At 43.6% G+C, this 26,376-nt stretch overlaps 1 protein-coding gene across 1 annotated transcript in view; it reads left to right on the top strand.

Moving 5' to 3' along the window:
- The first annotated feature begins 3,881 nt into the window (after positions 1–3,881).
- Positions 3,882–26,376, top strand: part of LOC126198937 (uncharacterized) — a 190,959-nt gene continuing 168,464 nt past the window's right edge. Inside the window, exon 1 of the mRNA XM_049935576.1 lies at positions 3,882–4,003. Coding sequence (XP_049791533.1) covers positions 3,899–4,003 — 105 coding nt within the window. The 5' untranslated portion in view covers positions 3,882–3,898. The remainder of the gene's footprint in view (positions 4,004–26,376) is intronic.

The following is a 26,376-nucleotide window of genomic DNA, read 5'->3' as shown; positions in this document are numbered from 1 at the left end:
CTTAAACCTAACTAACCTAAGGACATCACACACATCCATGCCCGAGGCAGGATTCGAACCTGCGACCGTAGCAGTCGCATGGTTCCGGACTGCGCGCCTAGAACCGTGAGACCACCGCGGCCGGCGACTTGTTGAATCCATGCCACGTCGAGTTGCTGCACTACACCGAGAAAAATGAGGTCTGACACGGTATTAGGAGGTATCTCATGAGTTTAGTCACATCATTGTAGATCTTCATTAGCCAATTAGTTGCACTCCATCAAAACGATGATGTTGGAGTGCTACACTACTGGCCATTAAAATTGCTACACCACGAAGATGACGTGCTACAGACGCGAAATTTAACCGACAGGAAGAAGATGCTGTGATACGCAAATGATTAGCTTTTCAGACCATTCACACAAGCCTGGCGCCGGAGGCGACACCTACAACGTGCCGACATGAGGAAAGTTTCCAACTGATTTCTCATACACTAACAGCAGTTGACCGGCGTTGCCGGGTGAAACGTTGTTGTGATGCCTCGTGTAAGGAGGAGAAACGCGTACCATCACGTTTCCTATTGCCATTGCTGTTTATCGTATCGCGACATTGCTGCTCGCGTTGCTTGAGATCCAATGACTGTTAACAGAATATGGAATAGGTGGGTTCATGAGGGTAATACGAGACGCTGTGCTGGATCCCAACGGCCTCGTATCACTAGCAGTCGAGATGACAGGCATCTTATCCGCACGGCTGTAACGGATCGTGCAGACACGTCTCGATCCCTGAGTCAACAGATGGGAACGTCTGTAAGACAACAACCATCTGCACGAACAGTTCGACGACGTTTGCAGCAGCATGGACTATCAGCTCGGAGACCGTGGCTGCGGTTACCCTTGACGCTGCATCATAGACAGGAGTGCATGCGATGGTGTACTCAACGACGAACCTGGGTGCACCAATGGCAAAACGTCATTTTTTTCGGATGAATCGAGGTTCTGCTTACAACATCATGATGGTCAGATCCGTGTTTGGCGAAATCGCGGTGAACGCACATTGGAAGTGTGCATTCGTCATCGCCATACTGGAGTATCATCCGGCGTGATGGTATGGGGTGCCATTGGTTACACATATCGGTCACCGCATTGACAGCACTTTGAACAGTGGAGGTTACATTTCAGATGTGTTAAGACCCGTGGCTCTACCCTTCATTCGATCCCTGCACGATCGCATGTTGCAAGTCCTGTACGGGCCTTTCTGGATACAGATAATGTTCGACTGCTGCCCTGGCCAGCACATTTTCCAGATCTCTCACCAATTGAAAACGTCTGGCCAATGGTAGCCGAGCAACTGGCTCGTCACAATACGCCAGTCACTACTCTTGATAAACTGTGGTAACGTGTTGAAGCTGCATGGGCAGCTGTACCTGTACACGCCATCCAAGCTCTGTTTGACTCAGTGCCCAAGCGTATCAAGGCCGTTATTACGGCCAGAGCTGGTTATTCTGGGTACTGATTTCTCAGGATCTATGCACCCAAATTGCGTGAAAATGTAATCACATGTCAGTTCTAGTATATTTGTCCAATGAATACCCGTTTATCATCTGCATTTCTCCTTGGTGTAGAAATTTTAATGACCAGTAGTGTATGATTCCATCAGTGAGGGACATCTGGTTTTCGCAGATTACGTGTAACCACGATGTTGTGTCTCCAAACATCAAGTTCGTAGCTGATCAAGTTCGTAGCTGATGGTTGGAGATACAACATCGTTGGTACAGATAACCTGCGAAAAGTAGTTCATAGATGTTGGCTGCTGATGGAACGGTGTATAAAATTGGAGCTAACCCTCTCGGCGTCAATTGCGTCCTGAAGACGGTGTACTGAAGCACCGAAACCGGTAGCCACAATATAAATAACATCGTAAGGACGACTGTAGGTGTTCCATTTTATTGCACAAGTGAACAGCTGATGTTACTCAAACCCCCAATCAGAAGGATAGACTTACAAAAGGAAAAGGTTATGTTCGGCTACTTGCAGACCATTTGCACTCACTCATGGACTTCAAGTTCCCAAACAACGATGCCGTGTCACAATTGGTGGTGACTGGTTTGAAGAACATTTTGGACAGTCGGAGTTAATTATTTGGTCAGGCAGATCGCCCGACACGAATCCCCAAGACCATTAACGGGAAATCATCGAGAGGTCAACTGGTGTACGACATGCTGCAACAGAAACCTTTTCGCAGTTATGTACGGCTGCAGAGGCAACGTGGCTCAGTATATCTGCAGGGGACTTCAACGACTTGAATCCACGCCACGTCGAGTCGCTGCACTACGCCAGGAAAAAGGAGGTTTGACACGACATTAGGCGGTATCTCATGACTTTTGTCCCATCAAATGAATTTTATCCATAGTGTATGCTTTAGAACTACGTGGCTGTTCATTTATGCGGTGTAGAAAGATATCCGCTACCAGTCACAATAAAAAGTTACTTATTTTCACACGACCGGTTTCGGGCTAGAGCCCATCTTCAGGTGTTTATACATTCATGTACACGTTTGTACTTTAGGAGATCACTGTATAAATACAAAAATAATATTTTCTGGTGGCTATACAGATACAAGTGGGACAATAGTAAGTGGTAAGGCAGCATTTGACGAAAATATATCTGTACTTACATAAAGATGAAGCACCATTATTACAGTTATGCTGTGGTGATAGTTTTGCCACTTAGTTACACACTTATGGTTATTTTCAAGTCCATAGTTCAGTTTTACCACGTATAGCTTCATGTTACACTATTATGATGTGTACTCCTGAAATACACTATGTTTACATACATACATGTTTGTATGTAAACATAGTGTATTTCACGAGTGCAAAAAAATGGTTCAAATGGCTCTGAGCACTATGGGACTCAACATCTTAGGTCATAAGTCCCCTAGAACTTAGAACTACTTAAACCTAACTAACCTAAGGACATCACACACACCCATGCCCGAGGCAGGATTCGAACCTGCGACCGTAGCAGTCCCGCGGTTCCGGACTGCAGCGCCAGAACCGCTAGACCACCGCGGCCGGCTTCACGAGTGCACATCATAATAGTGTAATATAAAGCTAAACTTGCTAAAACTGAAATATGGACGTGATGCTACAACTCTCAAATACTATAATACGCCCGAAATTTATGTATCAAACAATGCAAGTACCAAAAACACGCAAAGAAATTAAGAATTAAGCTATGTAAGAAATGAGTGAGCTAGGAGTATACGACTTGCTGCTGCAGCTGCTTATCCAACGGCGGCAGGGAGCACACTGACTGACCAACCGACACTGGCCGTTCAAAACAAAAACAAAAGACAAACGACTACGCGAATTTACACTATTCAGGTACTAAAACGCGATGCTACAACTCTCAAATACTATAATACGCCCGAAATTTATGTATCAAACAATGCAAGTACCAAAAACACGCAAAGAAATTAAGAATTAAGCTATGTAAGAAATGAGTGAGCTAGGAGTATACGACTTGCTGCTGCAGCTGCTTATCCAACGGCGGCAGGGAACACACCCCATTTTGTCCCACCATTGTAGCTCTTAATTAGCCAGTTAGTTGCACTCCATCAAAACGATGATGCTGGAATGCTATGAGCACCGTGCAGTGGTGGAGGAGCAAGCAAAGGGCAAGTGGCGATGCACGAGCCGCGAACGAAGAAGCTGGAGACCCCCGTGTCTGTCAGCAAGCCGGCGGGCAGACGCGCTGGCGCCGCGCGGGCCTTGGCACCTGTTGCTGTGCTGTGTTTTGTTGTTGCCAGAGTCCCCGCGTGGCGTCTCTAGCGGCGGTGTGGGTGAGGGCGGGGTGGGGCGCGGCGGGCGGACGCGGGGCTGTGTCAGTGCTCGGCCGACCGCCGCGCCGTAAACATGTCGTGGTCGTGCTCGTCGCGCGCCGTGGTCGCCATGCAGCTGGCTGCCTGGAGCGTGGCCGGCGTGCTGCTGCTGCACCGCGGACTCTCCACGCTCGCCAAGGTGCGTACTGTGTCGCATCTCTCTGTCCCAACGCGACAAGGAATGGCAAGTACAGCCGCACCTCGCATACACAACAAGACTGTCACAACAAAATATTTACAAGTGTGGACGCCAACTCTACTGACGTATTTGGATGAGATCCAGTGACGTTGGTTAATTATTTCTGTTCAAGCTAAGGGCTTTAGTATTCCAAAACCAAGTAGGAGGGCTATTAGGAAAGTAAGGTCCGATAGTTCGCGAAATGGAAACGACAGTGAAAGTCCGACGAAGTTTTGTACAGTTGTGTTCGACAATGTCTCTAGTATGTTAGTCGATGGCGTCACGTTGTTGTTTTCTGCACTGACAAGGGAAACTCACCATCGCACCTCCCTCAGATTTCGTTATAAGTTGGCACAGTGGATAGGCCTTGAAAAACTGAACACAGATCAATCCAGAAAACAGGTAGAAGTTGTGTGGAACTATGAAAAAAGTAAACAAAATATACAAACTCTCAGTCCATGTGCAAGATAGGCAACTTCAAGGATAGTCTGAGGCCAGGAGCGCCGTGGTCTCGTGGTTAGCGTGAGCAGCTGCGGAACGAGAGGTCTTGGTTCAAGTCTTCCCTCGAGTGAAAAGTTTAATTTTTTATTTTCAGACAATTATTATCTGTCCGTCCGTCCGTCCGATACGTCGTAACTGCGCCGTAGTATGAGGACGCTACACCTAAACAAAAATCGAAACACACGACGTCAGTCGACTACGGCGCATGGAAGAGAGAGTATTCCTGCTAACGAAGCTCCCTGGCTGGCAGTTGACTGTTCGCTACTTTGGACGAGAGTGCATTAAATACATGCCGGCACGGTAGCTCAGCGTGTTCGGTCAGAGGGTTTAGCTACCCTCTGTAACAAAAAAACTGAGTGAACAGATCAACGAACAACCTGAATCGGTGTCATGAGACGTCCGCCCCGATCATATATAACGAACAAAATAGAACAAAATGAGATCAACGAAGAATTAAAAAAAAATACGTGCGATGTATTGCGTGGACAATATGAATCCAGCAAATATAGCTCCAGACTTCAACAACAAGGTCAATGAATATTGGAGAGGCACGTCCTTTCGTCTACTAATAGCACGGTTTTGCGGTGCGGTCGCAAAACACAGACACTAAACTTATTACAGTGAACAGAGACGTCAATGAACGAACGGACAGATCATAACTTTACGAAAATAAAGGAAGTAAACTTCTCACTCGAGGGAAGACTTGAACCAAGGACCCCTCGTTCCGCAGCTGCCAACGCTAACCACGGGACCACGGCGCTCCTGAGTTCACACTATCCTTGATGTTGCCTATCTTGCACATGGACTGAGAGTTTGTATATTTTGCTTATTTGTTTCATAGTTTCACACAACTTCTTCCTGTTTTCTCGATTGATCTGTGTTCAGCTTTTCAAGGCCTATCCACTGTGCCAACTTATAACTAAATCTGAGGGGGGTGCGATGGGGAGGTTCCCTTGTGAGTACACACTGAGCATGTAAAGATGCCTAGAACAATAGTGTCTCCCACCAAGTATGGGTGCCCGCTGTAAGTTTGCGCCTGATGTCATGCAACCCCATATAACGTACATGTCATGCATTTCCTTCTTCATAAGAATTTTCGACCGCACACTGCAGGGGCAACCAGTATGCCCCTGCAGCGATTTCGATAGGAAGTGTTTCATCACCCACCATCCATCCTGGACTTGGCTCCCTCTGATGTTTATCTCAGCTCACGTGAACTGCTGACTATGAAGACAGCATTTTGACACAGACATAGAACTGCAGACGAGTGTAGAGAAGTAGCGGAAAGGACAGGTGGCTGTCTTCTATGAGGAGCGTATCGAAAAGTTGGTACAACGATACGACAAATGGCTGAGTTGAAGCTGCGACTCTTTCGAGAAATAGTAGGAAGCTGTAGCAAACTGTTCCAAATAAAACATTTTTGATTTTATCTGAGGTTTCCATTTCACGATCGATCGCACCTTACTTTCCGAATAGCCCTCGTATTTTAATGTCTTGGCACAGTAATGCGTTTCGCTCTTGGTCCATGATTGATGTGATAAAAGCAGATAAATGAAAATTATTAATATTAGTTGCTTACATGTTATACCTTTAGATTAATGCCACAAAATATGAACAACTGTGACCTCGACAAACTGCACAGCGACTAATGTGACACGCTGTCTCATTCCTTCTCATGGTCTACTATTAGTGTGTATTGCCAGAGAGCATATATTCACTTTAATGTGTTATTGTTTAGCTTTGTAGTGTTTGTCATAACATGTGCGAGTATTGGTTAACTGCTATGCATCTCTTTGTGGGGAGAAGCTTTACGTGACTTACTTAGATCTTTATCTGTTGTTATCAATCAACAGCAGACCTAAACAACTCGTTGAAAACAGTAAATATTTCTTTGATTTAATTAAAACACTTGATTGTGTAGCACATAAAACATTTTTGCGTAACTTGCAACATTCTGTGATTGTGGAAAAAGTTCAACAATGGTTCACTTCCTACATGGAAAGCGCGAAGTAAAAGGTTGCCCTCCAGCGTCAACAAACTTTGAAGAGATTTGAATCTGACAGGTATCACGCAACGTGATGGATCTGCCATACGGTGGTACCCTGAGTTCGTTGCCGTTTTCGACATATTTCAACGATCTGCCACTGAACTTTATAGACGACTCAAAAATCTTTCTCTTTCCAGATTAAACAAGTATAATGGCGGAAGACGTGAAATGTAATGTAAATGATGTAGCTAATAGGGTGCTCGCTAACAAAAGAACGTGGATTCCAGAGAACACTACAACAAAACTAAATTCCTACAATATATCACAAAATGCTTGAAAAAGCTAAATTTTACTGTCCCAAGGTGCTCAAACAGTCAATGAAGTCGATCATGTTAAATTCTCAGGACTGAAGGTAGACGGGAATGTTTCTTGGAATACTGAGTTCATGATCTTATGCAGAAACTGAATGCTGCTACCCTCACTGTACACTGAGGTGACAAAAGTCATGGGATACCTCCTAATATCGTGTCGAACGTCCTTTTACCCGGTACTCGAAGTTGTCCTTTCCATCAAGTCCAATAGGTGCTCTATTTGATTCACATCGAGCGATTTGGGTGACCAATTATCCAGAATGTTCTTCAAACCAATCGCGAACAATTGTGGCCTGGAGGCATGGCGCTTTGTCATCTATAAAAGCTCCATCATTGTTTGAGAACATGAAGCCCCATGAAAGGCTGAAAATTGTCTCCAAGTAACCGAACATAGCCATTTGGGCCACGGACCAAAGAACGCAGCCCATTTCATGCAAACACAGCCCTCCCCACTGTGGAGGCACAACCAGCTCGCACAGTGCCTTGTTGACAACTTAGATCTGTGTCTTCCTGGGGCCTGCGCCACCTGTGAACCCTACCATCCGTTCTTACCAACTGAAATCGGGACTTATCGTACCAAGCTACGGTTTTCCAGTCGTCTGGGGTCCAACCGATATGGCCAAGAGCCCAAGAGAGGCGCTGCAGGCGATGCCACGCTGTTACGATGGTACTCGATCGTCTGCCGCTATAGCCCATTAACGCCAAATTTCGCCGCACTGTCCTAATGGGTACGTTCGTCGTACGTCGTTTCTGCGGTAATTTCACGCAGTGTTGCTTGTTTATTAGCACTGACGACTCATTAAATGTTGCACCGTTGCTTTGGTCGTTAAAGTGCAGGCCGTCGGCCATTGGATTATCCATGGTGGGAGTTAATGTTTGAAATGTGGTCTTTCCGCCACACTCTTAACTTTGTGGACCTCGGAATATTGAATTCCCTAACGATTTCCGACACAGAATGTCCCATGCGTTTAACCCCAACTAGCATTCCGCGTTCAAAATGTGTTAATTTCCACCTTGCGGCCTTACTGACGTCGGAAACTGATGTGTCGACAGAAGTGCCGACACAGTGTGATTTGAGGGGACCGCAATGCACGCTATAAACACACGAAGGATGGCGTGAGGTCTGAAACAGGATACGTTCAATGGCTCTGAGCACTATGGGACTCAACTGCTGAGGTCATTAGTCCCCTAGAACTTAGAACTAGTTAAACCTAACTAACCTAAGGACATCACAAACATCCATGCCCGAGGCAGGATTCGAACCTGCGACCGTAGCGGTCTTGCGGTTCCAGACTGCAGCGCCTTTAACCGCAAGGCCACTTCGGCCGGCACAGGATACGTAATGAATGCTATAAAGAAAAGTACGTAGCTTTTGGAATACTTAACTTTAATCCATCCTTGTATACATCGTTCTTGATGAGACATGCTTTATACGATAAGTATCAATTGCTATGTAAGGCTAATGGCGCCTTGCTAGGTCGTAGCCATGGACTTAGCTGAAGGCTATTCTAACTATCTGCTCGGCAAAGGAGCGCGGCTTCGTCAGTGTAGTCGCTAGCAAAGTCGTCCGTACAACTGGGGCAAGTGCTAGTAAGTCTCTCGAGACCTGCCGTGTGGTGGCGCTCGGTCTGCGATCCTGACAGTGGCGACACGCGGGTCCGACATGTACTAATGGACCGCGGCCGATTTAAAGCTACCACCTAGCAAGTGTAGTGTCTGGCGGTGACACCACAGAAACCATTTCGCAAGAATCCTCTGAGTACAAATAACTGCTCCGCAAATGCGCTACCCTCGTGTACACGATACTACCGCCATCTAAATATGTGCATCTCGCTAGCCTATGACCTTTGTCATCTCAATGTAAGAGTAACCTCCATTTTCTCTGACACTGAATCGCAAAGGCTTGTTTACTTTGCTGGTATTCACTCTATTATCACGTATGGTGTTATATTTTGTACAGTTCTGAGAATTAATTAAGGATATTCTTAACTCAGGAAAGGGCACCAAGAGTGATATGTGCTGTCAGTTAGCGAGCACCGTGAAGGACCTTTCCCAGGTGTATCGTAATTGTAATCGTGCGGTTTTTTCTTTAAAGTATCGTCTCATTCAAAAGAAACTGCAACATTCATTCAATGAACGGTAGACGGTAAAACAATACTCTTTTGGATACCACTTCCTTAAATACTGTACAGAAAGACGCGCGCTGGCCTGTTTTCATTTTCAGTTGGCTCCCAGGAGTACTGAGAACATACAGTGATAAACCCCACGTATTCTAATCCAATTTAAAAGTTTTCATTGTCGCACATTCCTCCTGTTCTGTAAAGGAGTGCATCACAGTAACTATCCTCTGTAGTGTGTTATCTCTTCGTATACCTTGTCACAACGTTTTTTATGTTTCACTAATTCTTTTAGTTCTTTAATCAGCATTCTGAAAACTAAGCACTGACTCTTCCACTGCCCCACGGAACCTGATAAATATATAAACAAAAGTTTCTTCACAGTACATACGTGAAGAATAGCTAAGACCTCCATCAAGTGAATTGTGGGCTATGGATGGCCGACACGGCTCAGTTGTTAAGACATTGCGCTAATATTTCGGAGAAATGGTGTTTTTAATGTCCGTCTACAGTCGGGTTTCCAGTTTCTCACTTTTTCCCTAAATCTCTTCATCCAAATTTACTAATTTTTCCTCTAAAGAAACCTAAACAATATCTTATACTTCATTTCTCATCTATGTTTGCAGTTCGCCTGTAACAAATTTATTTTTTCCTCTGATCTGATAGTCACACAGCCGCGCTCCATATTATACAAGCCTCTTTACTGTCTGCAGGCACATCAACAATGTAGCCATTCATGTTATCGCACTCTTTCCCATAAGCACACATCAACACCTAATTACTCTCGCAGCATACTTTTGGGATGTTAATGTTGAAAACTATTTTACAACACTAGATCATTATGGGGGAATATCATTTTTAGGCTTGGGAAAACCATTGTTCTGTCTGCATGCCCACAGCAATGCGGAAGATGGACAGTGATTTAAATGCCCTGATATCGAAAGTAGACGCAAGCGTCTGCAGGGCCGCCCTATTCGTAGTAAAGCAGCCGACTAAGTAGGATTTCAGTCAAGTGGTTTACGCCACTTGTTTTATGCGCTCACAGTAAGGCCTGATCACCCTTCCAATCCAGTACAGATGCTGTTTAAAATGTGCATGATTGAGTTTAGCGATGTCCTTCATATAGAATCTTTGTGAAACTATTTATTTAGTGCACCGATCGAATACTGGGAATATGTGTACATTTCATTATAGCTATAGCCCCTGATGGATGTATATTTCTTCCGTTCAGCCATGCTTGTTTCTTACTACTTCCTTTAGTTTCTGAGACTAACGTGGCATCAACCTGAATGCCTTTGTCCATGGCGTCCTGGATCTCATGAAGATCAGAGCGAACTGAGTTTTGTAAGATCTCTGTTTTTGGAATCCATGCTGCTTTTTATAGAGATGCTAAACGTCATAATATGGCATAAAACGTGTTCAGTAATTCTAGCGTTATGAACCTGTAATTATTCGCGCCTATCTGACGACCTTTTTTGAAAACGGGAAGTAGTAATGGGATGTGACAAGATTACCTAAGCAGCATAATGTCAAGTGAGAGTGATTTGTGGTGGTGCGTGCCGGCAGCATGTAGGTGAATTATGTGACGCCGAGCCAGAGTGATTTAATGAACGACATGGGTGGGGTCAATCGAAGGGATGATCATTTCAAAGGAGAGTTGCCACAAATCTGATTTCACCTTCAGTGGTTAGGGGACTGGGGACACAGGGAGCTGTTGCATGAGGTCGTGTGTTTATCATCGTGATAGAGACAGTCATTGCTGATCGGAGGGGCGACCCGTGTTTTGCACTTCTGCGAGAAGTCAGGTGCTACAATGGCTAGAAACTTTCTGGCTGGGATGATGTTTTAGATGGTGATTGGATTGGCAACAAAGACAGGTTGACACGTTTTTCCTTTCATTGGTTAGTTGACCATATTAGATAAAGAATATTAGGCAACAGTGTGATTCTGCTTGGGATTAGGATGGTCTACAGGATGGTAAATGAAGACGTCGTCGGTAAGTGATCGTTGGTTAAAAGAGAACCAGAGAATTAAGGTGACAAAGTATTTTAACCTTGAAAAAGTTGAAGAGATTAGTAGCTGTACTCGCAAGTGGAAGTAATGTTTCTGAAGAAGAACCACGAGAAGAACGTATCCAAAACTGCTCCAGAGAAAGGGACAGAATGGTACAGGACGATTGATAGCCGAATGTGTGTTAAATAAATGACGCCAAACACGCGTCCGAAGCAAGATTACGAGACGTTTTTCATGAACAGTTAACAAAGAGATAGCTTTGTGCAAGGTAAGTGATGCATTTATTGGGCGCGGACCAAAATAAATTTGATAGTAATCTCTCCACCAATTCTTGGAACTATTTAGAGGGAGTCGAATTGGTACTGAGCTACAATTTATTGCTGTGGACGATACATAGGTGTGGACGCAACAGTCAAAGCTTTGAGTGAAAGACAGTGGTCTTCAATCTAAAAGAAAGTACTTGCTTTCGTACCGAGCGAGGTGGCGCAGTGGTTAGACACTGGACTCGCATTCGGGAGGACGACGGTTCAATCCCACGTCCGGCCATCCTGATTTAGGTTTTCCGTGATTTCCCTAAATCGCTCCAGGTAAATGCCGGGATGGTTCCTTTCAAAGGGCACGGCCGACTTCCTTCCCCATCCTTCCCTAATCCGATGAGACCGATGACCTCGCTGTCTGGTCTCCTTCCCCACAACAACCAACCAACTTGCTTTCGTAGGTCGGAAAAGTTATGGTCTTCTGAGATTCTTCTTACCGATTCATTTGCAAAAGGCGTGACAATAACTGGTGAACCAAATAGATACATGGTTGCCAGCAGTATCAAACAACAAACTGATATCAGGTCTATATACCCATCCATGAAATTCATGATCATAAGCTAACACAAATAATCGTGTTTCGCCTGCCCAATGAGACTGTCCAAAAAATTGTTTTGTCAGTGCAGAAATGAGTATTTGGAAGTACGAATCATTGGAATAGGCAACCTGTTCATGTTGTTAGGCACTATACGACGTCCACCTATTCTCTCAACTAAAGAAATTGGTGGCTGCAGAACATAAAACGATTATTGGTTATTTCGAAGATCTTCCAGAATCTCTTTTCAGAGAAGTAACCAAATTCAGGGAAAAATGGTCAAAGTGCATTTATCTGAAAGAATACTGCATCTAAATTTAGTTAATGTGAGACAGAAAAAATTTATTTTCGCTTGCAGGTGAAAATTTTTTTCAGTGGCGCCATATGTCCACAAGAGGTGGCACAAGACAAATTCGCACCCGATAACTGTAAGTTGACAGCTAAAAGTATTTTCAAGTTTGAAATTCAGGTAAAAACTGTACAGTCCAAAGATAAGCCGTACAACGCTTTGGTTACTTCTGAAACCGTCTGTTGTTATGACACCACCCCCCCGGCCGAGCTCGCAGTGGCAAGATAAGAAGATTAAAGCGTATCTACCAGCTACCGTACGTCTTTATCAACAGATGACTGTAGCAAAACACTGATGAAATAATCAGCATTGCGCACGGGGAACTATAGTTCGTGAAACATTCTACCTGTTCAGTGTGTTGTAGATAATAATAAGTGGTGGAAGACAAAATCGATCATATGAGTGCGAAAATAACTGAGAATACATTGTTGTGTCATTATACTATAAACAGCATCCGTCCACCTTGACTTCTGCCTTGTACAGAAATAGGGAGTGCTGATCCTTCAGCTGGAAGAGTAACGACAACGAATATACAGGGTATCCATTCTTAGATTTCCAGAAGAATAAATCATGAAACATATATCTCCCGAGAGGTGTTTCGGCTAAAACTTGCGGAAGAAACAGGTTGCAAGGTAACCTTATTAATTTTATCCTATATGACGTTGAAGTCGATCAAAATGACTAGACTCCATTTTTTTTAAATGTGAAATTCAATTTTATGGCATGTTATAATCCTATGCTAAGAACTAAGTTTTGCCTGAAACTCTTTTTCATACTCTTGTAGACGTCACGGTAAGGGGTGCAACTGGGATAAACTTCGTTGCTTCATTTAATTACAATGATTCTAAAAAAATGAAAAAGCTCGGTACCGCAACTATTTTAAGATCTGTCCGTAAGAATTTATCAGATGTGCATTGCAAAGATGTTACGTGTGCAGGCTCTACATATTCCTTGATAAAGATCGTTTGTTTTGACTATGTGAAGTTTCGTCTGCTGCGCCATCACGAATGAAACGAATATGACTGCTGTGTCGTCTCCTCTAGCTGCATCTCATAGAATGTATATTTTTCACGAGACATTCTTCTACAAAGATTGAAACAGCGCACAATTACGCTTTAAATAAGTCGGAGACATAAAGTTTGACACATGGCACAGTCGCCTTCATGTTTGTGATCCATAAAGTATTCAGCAAAACTAGCGAATGGCTTCGCACAATACCTCAAACATTACGCTTATTTCAGGTACAAGTTCACACTAAATTGTGAATTTAGGCATCTTGCTTAAATTGTTTCGGACATTTCATCACGTATGTATTTCAATGAAATGTATTCCTTTACCTGTCCTCGCGAATGTGATACAGAAATTCCTTTGCATGTCCTCGTGAAAGTGACGTAGAGCTCCTTGTTTAATCTTTTCACAAAGGACAGGAAATAAATGTAGCACTCTAACGATTTTCTGGTTACTATGAGGATTCGCTCACAACGTTTGAAGAGACATTAGTTCAACTGAGGTAATAGCGGAACTACAGACAAACTTTTTTTATAGTCGTATAACTTTGCTCAGAAGATCACAGTGCATTAAGTGTCTCCAAAACCTTCATTTGAGGCGCACAGTTTCATCTGGACATGGCCCTCAGTCAGATACACAAATACACTGAAGAGCCAAACGTCTTGGGATAACTCCTGTGAGCAAGACATCGCAGTAAACAGAAGATTCACTTAACTTGTATGTTTCCAAGTGTATGAAGACTCATTGCAAATAATGCAACAAGAAATAAGTTCACCTATCACAACAGCGTCAATGATGATGCTCTCTGAACTTAGCATGGAAGATGGTGTCTTAGCAAAGAGGCTCCAGTTGCGAGTGGGGTGTCTGGCTGGCGCCTGCCATCCTATATTGCGGCGGCACAGGGCGCTTATAGTCCAGAGCCAGGGAAGGCGTTGCTCAGTGGGAGCACACAATTGGTTCCGCCAGATTCCGCGCGGCTGCTATCGGCGTCATATGGATACTTCCAGTTCCGTTGCCCATGGGGTGGTATCGATACTGATACCACAGACGGATTGACTCAGAGGTGTGACAGAAAGACAGGAAAAGTTACTGCTGCCCATGAGTACAACATGACTGAAGTTGTCCAATTTGTTGGTGTATTAACGCCGACTGTCTGTCGTGCCTACATGGAATGGAGCACCATTCGCAGCCATGTAACGCAGAGTAAGATCACTGGTCGTAATAAGAGCCTAAACGACAGGGACTGGTTGATCTTGTCAACAACAGTCTATCTGAGACCCTACAGGAATTGCTACTGTCGGTGAATAAAGACCCATCTCAACCGTTATCGAGTGAACATTGTGAAGGAAACTGCATACATTGCACATTTTGAGTCGGTTACTCCGCGAAAGACCGTCTGTAACAGCGTTATTTACAGCCGCACGTCTTCAGTTGCCCAAACAACCCGAACTGGACAACAGCCGACTGTAAACGTATAATGTGTGTGATAAACAACTCTCGGTTCTGCCTCTTTTCGACTAAAGTGAAGTGCACCGAGGACGCAATAAGGCGTTTAAGCAGCATTGTGCGGGGAGCGTAGTTGAAGCTCCAGGAAGTTCTGCGATGATGGAGAAATTAAAACAGTCTTTAATCACAATTTTTTAATTTAATTTAGTTACCGGTTTCGATCCTTGCAGAAAAGGACGAGCTAAAAATTTAATCTAAATACAGCTGCAGCTTAGAAATGGGTCCACAGTAAAATAGTAGTTAAAATTATAAATTCTTATATCGGCTTATGCAGAATCTTATAAATCCAATCTCTGACATTGTAAGATTCCATTGCAAGGCATCCTTACTATTAGCTAAACATAGTGGCCAGTTCTGCTCAGTTGTTTGCATTCATTGCATATGAAATCATAGTATGCTAAAGACAGCCCTACATAACGGACCACGGCAGCTCATCACAGTATTATTGTGTTTTTAACGCTAGTGACGAGGCTAATCGTGGCTGAAATTTTTGTTTGTTTCTTCCACTAAGTGTAAAGAGACAGGTTTGTTATTTGTCAGATGTGTATCAGGTGATGCTGAATTAACCGTACTACGTACAAAATAGTTCAAATGGCCCTGAGCACTATGGGACTTAACTTCTAAGGTCATCAGTCCCCTATAACTTAGATGTACTTAAACCTAACTAACCTAAGGATATCTCACACATCCATGCCCGAGGCAGGATTCGAACATGCGACCGTAGCGGTGGCGCTGTTCCAGACTGTAGCGCCTAGAACCGCTCGGCCACCCTGGCCGGCAACTACGTACACTGTTGTTCAAATGTCACCCAGCATATAGGAAGGGTACAGAACACGTCTATACACAAATTGGGAGCGCTAGTGTACATAGACTCAAATGGCTCTGAGCAATATGGGACTTAACATCTGTGGTCATCAGTCCCCTAGAACTTAGAACTACTTAAACCTAACTAACCTAAGGACACCACACACATCCATGCCCGAGGCAGGATTCGAACCTGCGACCGTAGCAGTCGCGCGGATCCGGACTGAGCGCCTAGAACTACATAGACTCACGGAAGGCAAATTCGCAGCACCAAAAAATAATTAATGTACAGTAATGAAATTTTTGGAAGACGTTTGTCTAGGTAACATATTCAAGCGATTAACAGTTCAATGTCACAGGTTAATGTAAGGAAAGGTAAGCTATTGCAAATGAAGAATGCTGGTACATTAACAATCGGTGTAACCGCCATAATGCTGAATGCAACCATGCAAACGGTTATGTTGTACATGTGCTGGATGTCAGTTTGTGGGATGGAGTTTCATGTCTGTTGCACTTGGTGGTCAGTACAGGGATGTTTATGCTTGTTGTGGTCCGATGATGTCGCATGTACCATCGACTGGAGGTAGACCTGGTGATCGAGTAGGACAAGGCAGCATGTCTATATTGTGTAGAGCATGTTGGGTTACAACAGCGGAAGGCTCTATGTGGGGAGGCATTATAGTGTTGGAAAACACCTCCTGGAATACTATTCATGAATGGCAGCACGACAGGTTGAATCACCAGATTGATATATAAATTAGTAGTTAGGGTGCGTGAGACAATCACAGATGCTCCTGCTATCGCACAAAATCGCATCCTGAATCATAACTGCAGGCGTAGGTCGAGTGCGTCTGGTAGGCAGACAAATCTGTTGCAGGCCCTCAAATGGGCTCCTTGTAACCAAGACGTGACCATCACTGTATCGAGGCAGAACCGGCTTTCATCAGAAAACACGACAGATCTCCACCCGGTCCTCCAGAGAGCTCTCAGTTGACACGACTGATGTCGCAAACGGGGCTGCTTTGGAGTCAGTGGAATACACGCTACAGGGCTCGGACCTGTCCTTGAAGTAACCGATTTGTAACAGTTTGTTGTGTCACTGACGTACCAACTGCTGCTCAGATTGATGCAGTACGATGCGCTAGAACCATACATCGAACACGGTGGTCTTCCCTCTCAGGAGTGCCACGTGGCTATCTAGACCCCGATCTTTCTGCGATAGTACAGGACTATTACAAATGATTGAAGCGATTTCATAAATTCACTGTAGCTCCATTCATTGACATATGGTCACGACACACTACAGATATGTAGAAAACTCATAAAGTTTTGTTCGGCTGAAGCCGCACTTCAGGTTTCTGCCGCCAGAGCGCTCGAGAGCGCAGTGAGACAAAATGGCGACAGGAGCCGAGAAAGCGTATGTCGTGCTTGAAATGCACTCACATCAGTCAGTCATAACAGTGCAACGACACTTCAGGACGAAGTTCAACAAAGATCCACCAACTGCTAACTCCATTCGGCGATGGTATGCACAGTTTAAAGCTTCTGGATGCCTCTATAAGGGGAAATCAACGGGTCGGCCTGCAGTGAGCGAAGAAACGGTTGAACGCGTGCGGGCAAGTTTCACGCGTAGCCCGCGGAAGTCGACGAATAAAGCAAGCAGGGAGCTAAACGTACCACAGCCGACGGTTTGGAAAATCTTACAGAAAAGGCTAAAGCCGAAGCCTTACCGTTTACAATTGCTACAAGCCCTGACACCCGATGACAAAGTCAAACGCTTTGAATTTTCGGCGCGGTTGCAACAGCTCATGGAAGAGGATGCGTTCAGTGCGAAACTTGTTTTCAGTGATGAAGCAACATTTTTTCTTAATGGTGAAGTGAACAGACACAATGTGCCAATCTGGGCGGTAGAGAATCCTCACGCATTCGTGCAGCAAATTCGCAATTCACCAAAAGTTAACGTGTTTTGTGCAATCTCACGGTTTAAAGTTTACGGCCCCTTTTTCTTCTGCGAAAAAAACGTTACAGGACACGTGTATCTGGACATGCTGGAAAATTGGCTAATGCCACAACTGGAGACCGACAGCGCCGACTTCATCTTTCAACAGGATGGTGCTCCACCGCACTTCCATCATGATGTTCGGCATTTCTTAAACAGGAGATTGGAAAACCGATGGATCGGTTGTGGTGGAGATCATGATCAGCAATTCATGTCATGGCCTCCACGCTCTCCCGACTTAATCCCATGCGATTTCTTTCTGTGGGGTTATGTGAAAGATTCAGTGTTTAAACCTCCTCTACCAAGAAACGTGCCAGAACTGCGAGCTCGCATCAACGATGCTTTCGAACTCATTGATGGGGACATGCTGCGCCGAGTGTGGGAGGAACTTGATTATCGGCTTGATGTCTGCCGAATCACTAAAGGGGCACATATCGAACATTTGTGAATGCCTAAAAAAACTTTTTGAGTTTTTGTATGTGTGTGCAAAGCATTGTGAAAATATCTCAAATAATAAAGTTACTGTAGAGCTGTGAAATCGCTTCAATCATTTGTAATAACCCTGTATATCGTCGTCAGTACCGCTGCCAGAAATCGCGTGCAGTGCCTACATTCCTGCCAAGTCTATCTGCAGTATCGCAGAAGCAACATTCAGCTTCTCGTAGCACTATTACACGACCTCGTTGAAAGTGAGTAAGGTGTTGATAATTGCGTCTTTGCTGCCTTAAAAGCAGTCTTGACTAACGAAGTCACCTTGTCTAATCACAAAGATAATTAACGCTCGAGACCGTTACCTCAAGTATTTAAAGTAAGCCTGATTTGCATCCTCTTAGTGGCGATACTAGCGCCAATCCTGTGTGACTGGCGCGAAATATGAATAAGACATCATCTTGCAGATGTAGAAACACACCTACCAAATTTAGTTTCTGTCGCACAACTCCTTCTTGATGTTACGATTCCTTTCGTCAGTGATTAAACTGCAATAAAGTCTGAAACAGTTGAAGCGCAAGTATTCATTAACCATATAAATCATTAACAAAACCATTCACACAGACAATACATCATTGACCATGTGATAGTCGGCCGTTGTGGCCGAGCGGTCCTAGGCGCTTCAGTCTGGAACCGCGCGACCTTTACGGCCGCAGGTTCGAATCCTGCCTCGGGCATGGATGTGTGTGGTGTCCTTAGGTTAGTTAGGTTTAAGTAGTTCTAAGTTCTAGGGGACTGATGACCTCAGATGTTAAGTCCCATAGTGCTCAGAGCCATTTGAACCATTTTTAAACCATGTGATAAATAACATCATTAGTATGTAGAGAGAGCTAAACAAAAGAACGTAAACTGTTCGGATTTTATTATCAGTTTATGGTGGCGACATGGGCCACTGGAACATCGGCGATTCGCTGAACTGTTCAGTTTCCTGGAGACGAGGCCGGCCGCTGGACGCGCGTTAGCAGGTAACCTAAGTTAGTGAGCTGTAGTCGGGCTTCTAGAACAAAGAGTGAACGCCGTCGGCCTGAGCTCGTATTTACAAATTGAACTGGTGTGTGGAAGGGTGCCTTAGCGTATCTAGTTTCTAAGTAGAACGTTGTGTGTGGGAACTAATAAACCTTGGCAGGCGTTTTAACAAGCCAGTGTGTGACAGTTAAAGATTAAAAATAAGCAGTAGTTCGTGGCTATACGAAGAAGACATCGTTAGAAAGTAAAAAATCTATGTTACACAAAAACCATTAGTACATATTTGATAGAAACGATAAAATAAAATTACTTCAAAATCTGTGCGCAAGGTCACTGAACATTATTTAACAGAGAAGCTGTCAAAAAGCCATCTGTTATTCAGGGCGAGTTGATCATTCAGCAAATCCTTAGTGTTAAGATAGGAATATTTATTAATTTCATCTTCTTCTAACAGATTCATTTCGCACTCTTTGTCGATCATATCCAAAATTTCCATATCGAGTTAAGATGGTGGGGGCTAAATGTGTTTTTCAGTTTTATGATGATCTTCGAAAGTTGGCTTATAAGAATTCTCACCATCTTTGTTGTGTAAGTGCTCGCCCTCTCTGTTTCTCTTATATGAAAGCTCGGACACACATTCTGTTGAATTTTATATATCCCCGATTTGAGGTACTTGTCTGTGTCCTCTCATTATATATAAAAAGCAGCTTAATGACGTTATTAGTGATAAACGGCACATGGAGGTCATAGTTTCTTTAACAACTCTGCAATTCGATGTGACATGTCCCCTAGGAAAGGTACTGTAAAATATTTTTTCCATCGATGCCATCTTTACTAAGTAAATAAGGTTTGGTTGCTTATTGGCGATCTAATTTTATTGACACTTATTGATTCAGAAAAGTCCCTTTGTCACGGTTCGCGCGGCTCGCCCCGTCGCAGGTTCGAGTCCTCCCTTGGGCATGGGTATGTGTGTTGTCCTTCGCATAAGTTTGAGTTAGATTAAGTAGTGTGTAAGCTTAGGGACCGATGACCTCAGCAGTTTGGTCCCATAAGAACTTACCACAAATTTCCAATTTTTCGAAAAATCCCTTATTAGTCACGATCGCAAGTATAATTTTTTACTAAAAACTACTAGATGTTCATATCCAACTTTACGAAATCATTGTATGCCTTGCACACGGTGGTTACAAATTACTCGTACTTTCGTTACTTGGGAGGGCCCCTACGAAAAACGAGTGACCATAGGAGTATGAAACTATGTGGAAACATTTGTAATGACATGAAGAAGAGAAGTAACGAATAAACCATGGAAAAAAGACACTTTAGTATTAATGTGAGAGGGTAACTTTTCTCAAATTCTTACTATGTTTACGTTCCAGGCTACAGACGTTGTTAAATGTGACGACCATCTGCAACATCGATAGTCTGGAAGTTTGTACGAATACCATTTCACTACTGTTTGCAATATTTTTCAAACCGTGAATCGTGGAATGTTCAGCTATCGTGACACAGCTCGTGCACATCCTGAAAATCGCACATTGCGTTCAGCATGCTCAGCCGTAGCAACAGGAAAAAAAAAATATCAAATGACTCTAAGCACTATGGGACTTAACGTCTGAGGGCATCAGTCCCCTAGACCTAGAACGACTTAAACCTAACTAACCTAAGGACATCACACACATCCATGCCGGAGGCAGGATTCGAACCTGCGACCGTAGCAGCCGCGTGGTTCCGGACTGGAGCGCCTAGAACTGCTCGGCCACTGTTGCCGGCATGGCAACAGCAACTTTTTCAACAATCTGTGGCGGCCTCTCCCAGAAGCTATTGCCAAATTGCCATTTAATTCTAACTTGTGAATCATGCTCTGAAACACCGCTGGGGAAAGAAGATCTCTCTACATGCCTTTAATACGTCGATACTCGCGAATAGCAGCAGTAGTGTTGTTTCGATAAAATAGCTTTACGAGTAAAACACGGCCCGCCTGACCAGACCCATGTTTACCGCCTTCAACTGGAACGCACACTAATGCATGAGTTTTAACTATACGTTGTCGTACCAGTATCGCTGTGTAACAGCAACTCATGACCCTGCAGCGCACAGCCTGAACATCATTTCTATGGAGTTGGGTACCCATGCGGTAAATAGTTTTCCGTCTACACAGGATCAAGTAGCAAATCATCCCATATAATGGTAGCATCAAATACTCTCCTCATGTGCATAGTATGAGCATAAGTGACATGCTTTGGTATTTTAAAAGACGTGATACCTGGACAAATGTATAATGGTCAGTCCGTTATACGAGAGTTTCGCATTCACTGTGTAAGTCTGTTCCAACGTAAGCTCCACATGTGACCGTAAATATCAGAGGCTGCTCATGACACACCGTATCTGTAAACAAGGAAGTGCCTGTATCGTAGCAGGCAGAAGACTTTTCTTCACGTCCACACGTGGAGATTACTTAGCAAGAGACCTACACAGTGAATACGAAAGTCTCGTACATCGGTATCAACATTATATACTTGTTCTGGTGCTATGCGGTAGCGTTCTCGCTTCCCACGCCCGGGTTCCCGGGTTCGATTCCCGGCGGGGTCAGGGATTTTCTCTGCCTCGTGATGGCTGGGTGTTGTGTGCTGTCCTTAGGTTAGTTAGGTTTAAGTAGTTCTAAGTTCTAGGGGACTTATGACCACAGCCGTTGAGTCCCATAGTGCTCAGAGCCATTTTTTGTCAGTTATGTTTGTACCAGGAAACGTGAAGCAATTTTTATTCTTTTATTTCGCATGGCATGTAAAGATTTCCTAAACTTGTATCTGAAGATGGCTAATTAATGTAGCTGAAACTAGCTATCAATAAAAAATTATACCTCCAATTTTGACTAACAAATGATTATTCTGAATCCACAACGTAAAAGGAAATTTGTGATCAAAGACTGTTTTAGTTTATACGAAATCTTAAACAGTGAATCGCTGCAGTCTTCAAGGACATCATGTCTCTGATCAAGCTCTGTGATGTTTTAGGTGTATTTATCGTACTCTGATTTCGATCACTAAATCAGGTTGCCGTGAATATGGACCATGGTGATTATTTCAATATTCTCGTTGTCCAAGTGTCGTCACTTGGAAGACGCGAGTGATCACAGCACCCTCATCACGAAGATGCAGGAGAGAGGGCAGGAGTCGCGTTCAGAGGTCTGCGCGTGTACGGTTCTGGATGAGGAACACTTACGAATTCCACCATACCTCACTGGCCCGCTGAATCATTGGTCCCAGTCCCATAGAGTATAGCATTTCCGGGACTATTCGGAACAGGGGGTGAAACTTAGTAATCAACATCCCCGCAATTTGTTAGCTTTAAGTGATCTAACCATCGATGTTCGGCTTCTGCTTGATATGACATACATACGTACAAGCACATTCATACATACGTACATACATATATCCAGCGGTCAGGAGCCCTGTAGACCACGCACTGTTTCCACAAACTGCCTACTTTCCTTTCTGCATTGCGATCCCTTCCTCCAGGTGTCTCCAGCCCTCGGGGCTGTCCGGTCCTTGGCCAGGTCGTCCAACCATCGCTGCCTTGGTCGTCCTACAGAGCGTCTGCTGTTTGGTTTCCCCTCTCAAGTGCTTCTTCGCCTGTCTTTCTGCTGACATAAAGGCTACATGGCCCACCCGTTGGATTCTTTTGCTCTTCAACTACTGTCGGGCTGTTGGGTGATCATCAAAAAGTAGTCTTACTCTTCTTCCTCCTACTCTGTCCTCCCATATCTAATATCGGTCCCCATATTTGCCTCATTATTCTCGAAGAAATTTATGGCCTCTCTTCCTCGACAAATCAAGGCCATTGAAAATACTAGGGGCATTTTGACACGATATTAGCGTAATGTCTCCTTGTGGTAACTAATTTTTTGTGTTATTTGTTTATGTGACGTAGGATTGTGATCTTTATATTTACTGTATGTTACTGTGTCCTGGAGTTTTCTGATCCATTTTGTGTTATAATGCTGCGACTTTGATTTGTGGCCTGGTTCCCTTTAAAATGACAACGTACCAAAAATTGCCATTTGTGACTTACGGATAAATCTTTTGAATGAAATAACCACTGTATAGAAAACTGGTTTCATTTCATTGTACTAGCTGAATCCGGCCACACGTTCTGTGGCTCATTCTGTTTAGATGGAACAGGAAGAAAAGAGAAAGCACACGTTCCTAGTATGCGTAATGCTGGCATATTAGCAGCTAGTTTCAGAAACTCCTCCCTCTCTCTATGTGGATCACCTCCTTCCCCTCTCTATGTCCATTTGCTTGCCTTCCCTTCTCTGATCTTGAGCCTTGTTTATTGTTGTTATTGCAAACGCAATCTTGATTGGGAATTGAGGTCGCTTAAAATGAGTAGGTAAATTGGTTGGGATCATTGGTATACAGCTCTGCAGTTCCTGGACCAGCGCAGACAGTAATTTCGGTCATAGTATTTGGCATGCTGTAGTTTTAATCTGTGAATGGGTAGGATTACAAACTTTGGTAGCTTCAGACCGTGTAGTACTATCATATTATAAGTCGATAAACCATAAATACAGCACTGTCGGTTAAATAAGTGTTTTGCCTATGTTCGTCTGTGTGTTTATCAGCGTATCGTGTAAATATATGAAGTAATTCTGTCATGAACTGGCCGGCTGGTGTGGCCGAGCGGTTCTAGGCGCTTCAGTCTGGAACCGCGCGACCGCTACGGTTGCAGGTTCGAATCCTGCCTCGGGCATGGATTTGTGTGATGTCCTTAGGTTAGTTAGGTTTAAGTAGTTCTAAGTTCTAGGGGACTGATGAGCTCAGATGTTAAGTCCCATAGTGCTCAGAGCCATTTTTGTCATGAACTTTTCGAGATTTTGGGTAATGACTATTCCCTTTAAATATTAATACATATTTATATGTTATATAAGGCAGTTCAGTAGGTGTATAAAAACACGCGCATATTCGAATACAACATGGTGTCAAAATTTCAAATCAATCGACCGACTAATTTTCTCATTTTTCGAATATAAACATACACAGGCTGAATTTTTATACACAAAGATTGTCACGTCTGAAGTTCAAACTTATAGCAGGAAAGAAATTTTCACAGTGATTTTCAATTCACTTACAAACAAATGTACACTCAAGCAAAATTAGAACCTAAACATGGTTTTTCTGCCCTTCACTTCTTTAGTCATACATCTACGTTATTGTACCGTTGCTAGAGTCCCTGCGATAGGGTTCTCGTGTGGCGAGTAGCACGAGACGTTAAGACACGGTTTCCATCTCGCAACAGGTCCGGGTCTACAAATAGACGACGCGGCCTGACGTGGCACGTGCCAGACAATGCCACCGGCCTAATCCCACAGTGCGCTGCACCGCTGCCAGGTTAGACTCAAGGGCGAGGGCCACACCTCAGCTAAAAGTCGCTAATAACGACAGCCACAGAGGCAGATATTAAACATCAGCTTACAAATGGCACGAAATATGAGTCACAGACTAAATTACTCGTATTTCCGTCTATGATCACTAAACTTCTTATTGGTCCTTAAACTAGTGGTTTCGATCAGCGATGACAGTCTTTAGAGCCGCAGCAAAACTGAGAAAACCAAATGCAATTAGTGGACAGTCTACATCTTAAAATATATATGCGCTGTTCCGTACAACAAGCCGAGGTACAGTAGCCGCAAAGCACGTTTCCATCGTAAATTCGTTAAATGTCGCTACTGTAGGCCTACACATGTACGTCAGTTTTACAGCTGTACAAAATGCAAAAACGAAAAAGAAAAAATGAAGAAGTACAATAGGCAGAAACGATAATGGGGTAATAAGGCACATAGTCCATTACAGTAGTAAAACGAAATCAATTGGAAAGGGAATAAAATTAAATTTTAAATTATTAAAAAGTAAATGGCTAAGAAATATGTGATTCTGAGACACACTTGCGATTTTTTTTGACAAAACTAATAACATACCCATTACCCTTGGGAATGTTATTGCACTTTTTTATCCAAAATCATCACATTCGGGAGGACTACGGTTCAATCCCGCGTCCGGCCATCCTGATTTAGGTTTCCCGTGATTTCCCTAAATCGCTCCAGGCAAGTGCCGAGATGGTTCCCTCGAAAGGGCACGGCCGACTTCCTCCCCCATCCTTCCCTAATCCGATGAGACCGATGACCCCGCCGTTTGGTCTCTTCCCCCAAACAACCCAACCCTATCCAAAATCATCTACAGAGTGTGAGAAATCCGTATTGTCACTTAACCATTTCCTTTCTATTAATTTAAAATTTAACTTTATTTGTGTTTTTAATTTATTACATTCAAGAATCATAAAAGAAGGTTGTATACCTGGAAGAATCCTGGAGATACTAATAGGTATCAGATAGATTATATAATGGTAAGACAGAGATTTAGGAACCAGGTTTTAAATTGTAAGACATTTCCAGGGGGAGATGTGGATTCTGACCACAATCTATTGCTTATGAACTGCAGATTGAAACTGAAGAAACTGCAAAAAGGTGGGAATTTAAGGAGATGGGACCTGGATAAACTGAAAGAACCAGAGGTTGTAGAGAGTTTCAGGGAGAGCATGAGGGAACAATTGACAGGAATGGGGGAAAGAAATGCAGTAGAAGAAGAATGGGTAGCTCTGAGGGATGAAGTAGTGAAGGCAGCAGAGGATCAAGTAGGTAAAAAGACGAGGGCTAATAGAAATCCTTGGGTAACAGAAGAAATATTGAATTTAATTGATGAAAGGAGAAAATATAAAAATGCAGTAAATGAAGCAGGCAAAATGGAATACAAACGTCTCAAAAATGAGATCGACAGAAAGTGCAAAATGGCTAAGCAGGGATGGCTAGAGGACAAATGTAAGGATGTAGAGGCTTGTCTCACTAGGGGTAAGATAGATACTGCCTACAGGAAAATTAAAGAGACCTTTGGAGAGAAGAAAACCACTTGTATGAATATCAAGAGCTCAGATGGCAACCCAGTTCTAAGCAAAGAAGGGAAGGCAGAAAGGTGGAAGGAGTATATAGAGGCTTTATACAAGGGCGATGTGCTTGAGGACAATATTATGGAAATGGAAGAGGATGTAGATGAAGATGAAATGGGAGATAAGATACTGCGTGAAGAGTTTGACAGAGCACTGAAAGACCTGAGTCGAAACAAGGCCCCGGGAGTAGACAACATTCCATTAGAACTACTGATGGCCTTGGGAGAGCCAGTCATGACAAAACTCTACCATCTGGTGAGCAGGTTGTATGAGACAGGCGAAATACCCACAGACTTCAAGAAGAATATAATAATTCCAATACCAAAGAAAGCAGGTGTTGACAGATGTGAAAATTACCGAACTATCAGTTTAA

The sequence above is a fragment of the Schistocerca nitens genome, chromosome 8 (genome assembly GCF_023898315.1).
Source record: "Schistocerca nitens isolate TAMUIC-IGC-003100 chromosome 8, iqSchNite1.1, whole genome shotgun sequence".
NCBI lineage: Eukaryota > Metazoa > Arthropoda > Insecta > Orthoptera > Acrididae > Schistocerca > Schistocerca nitens.
This window is presented reverse-complemented; position numbering and strand designations above follow the sequence as displayed.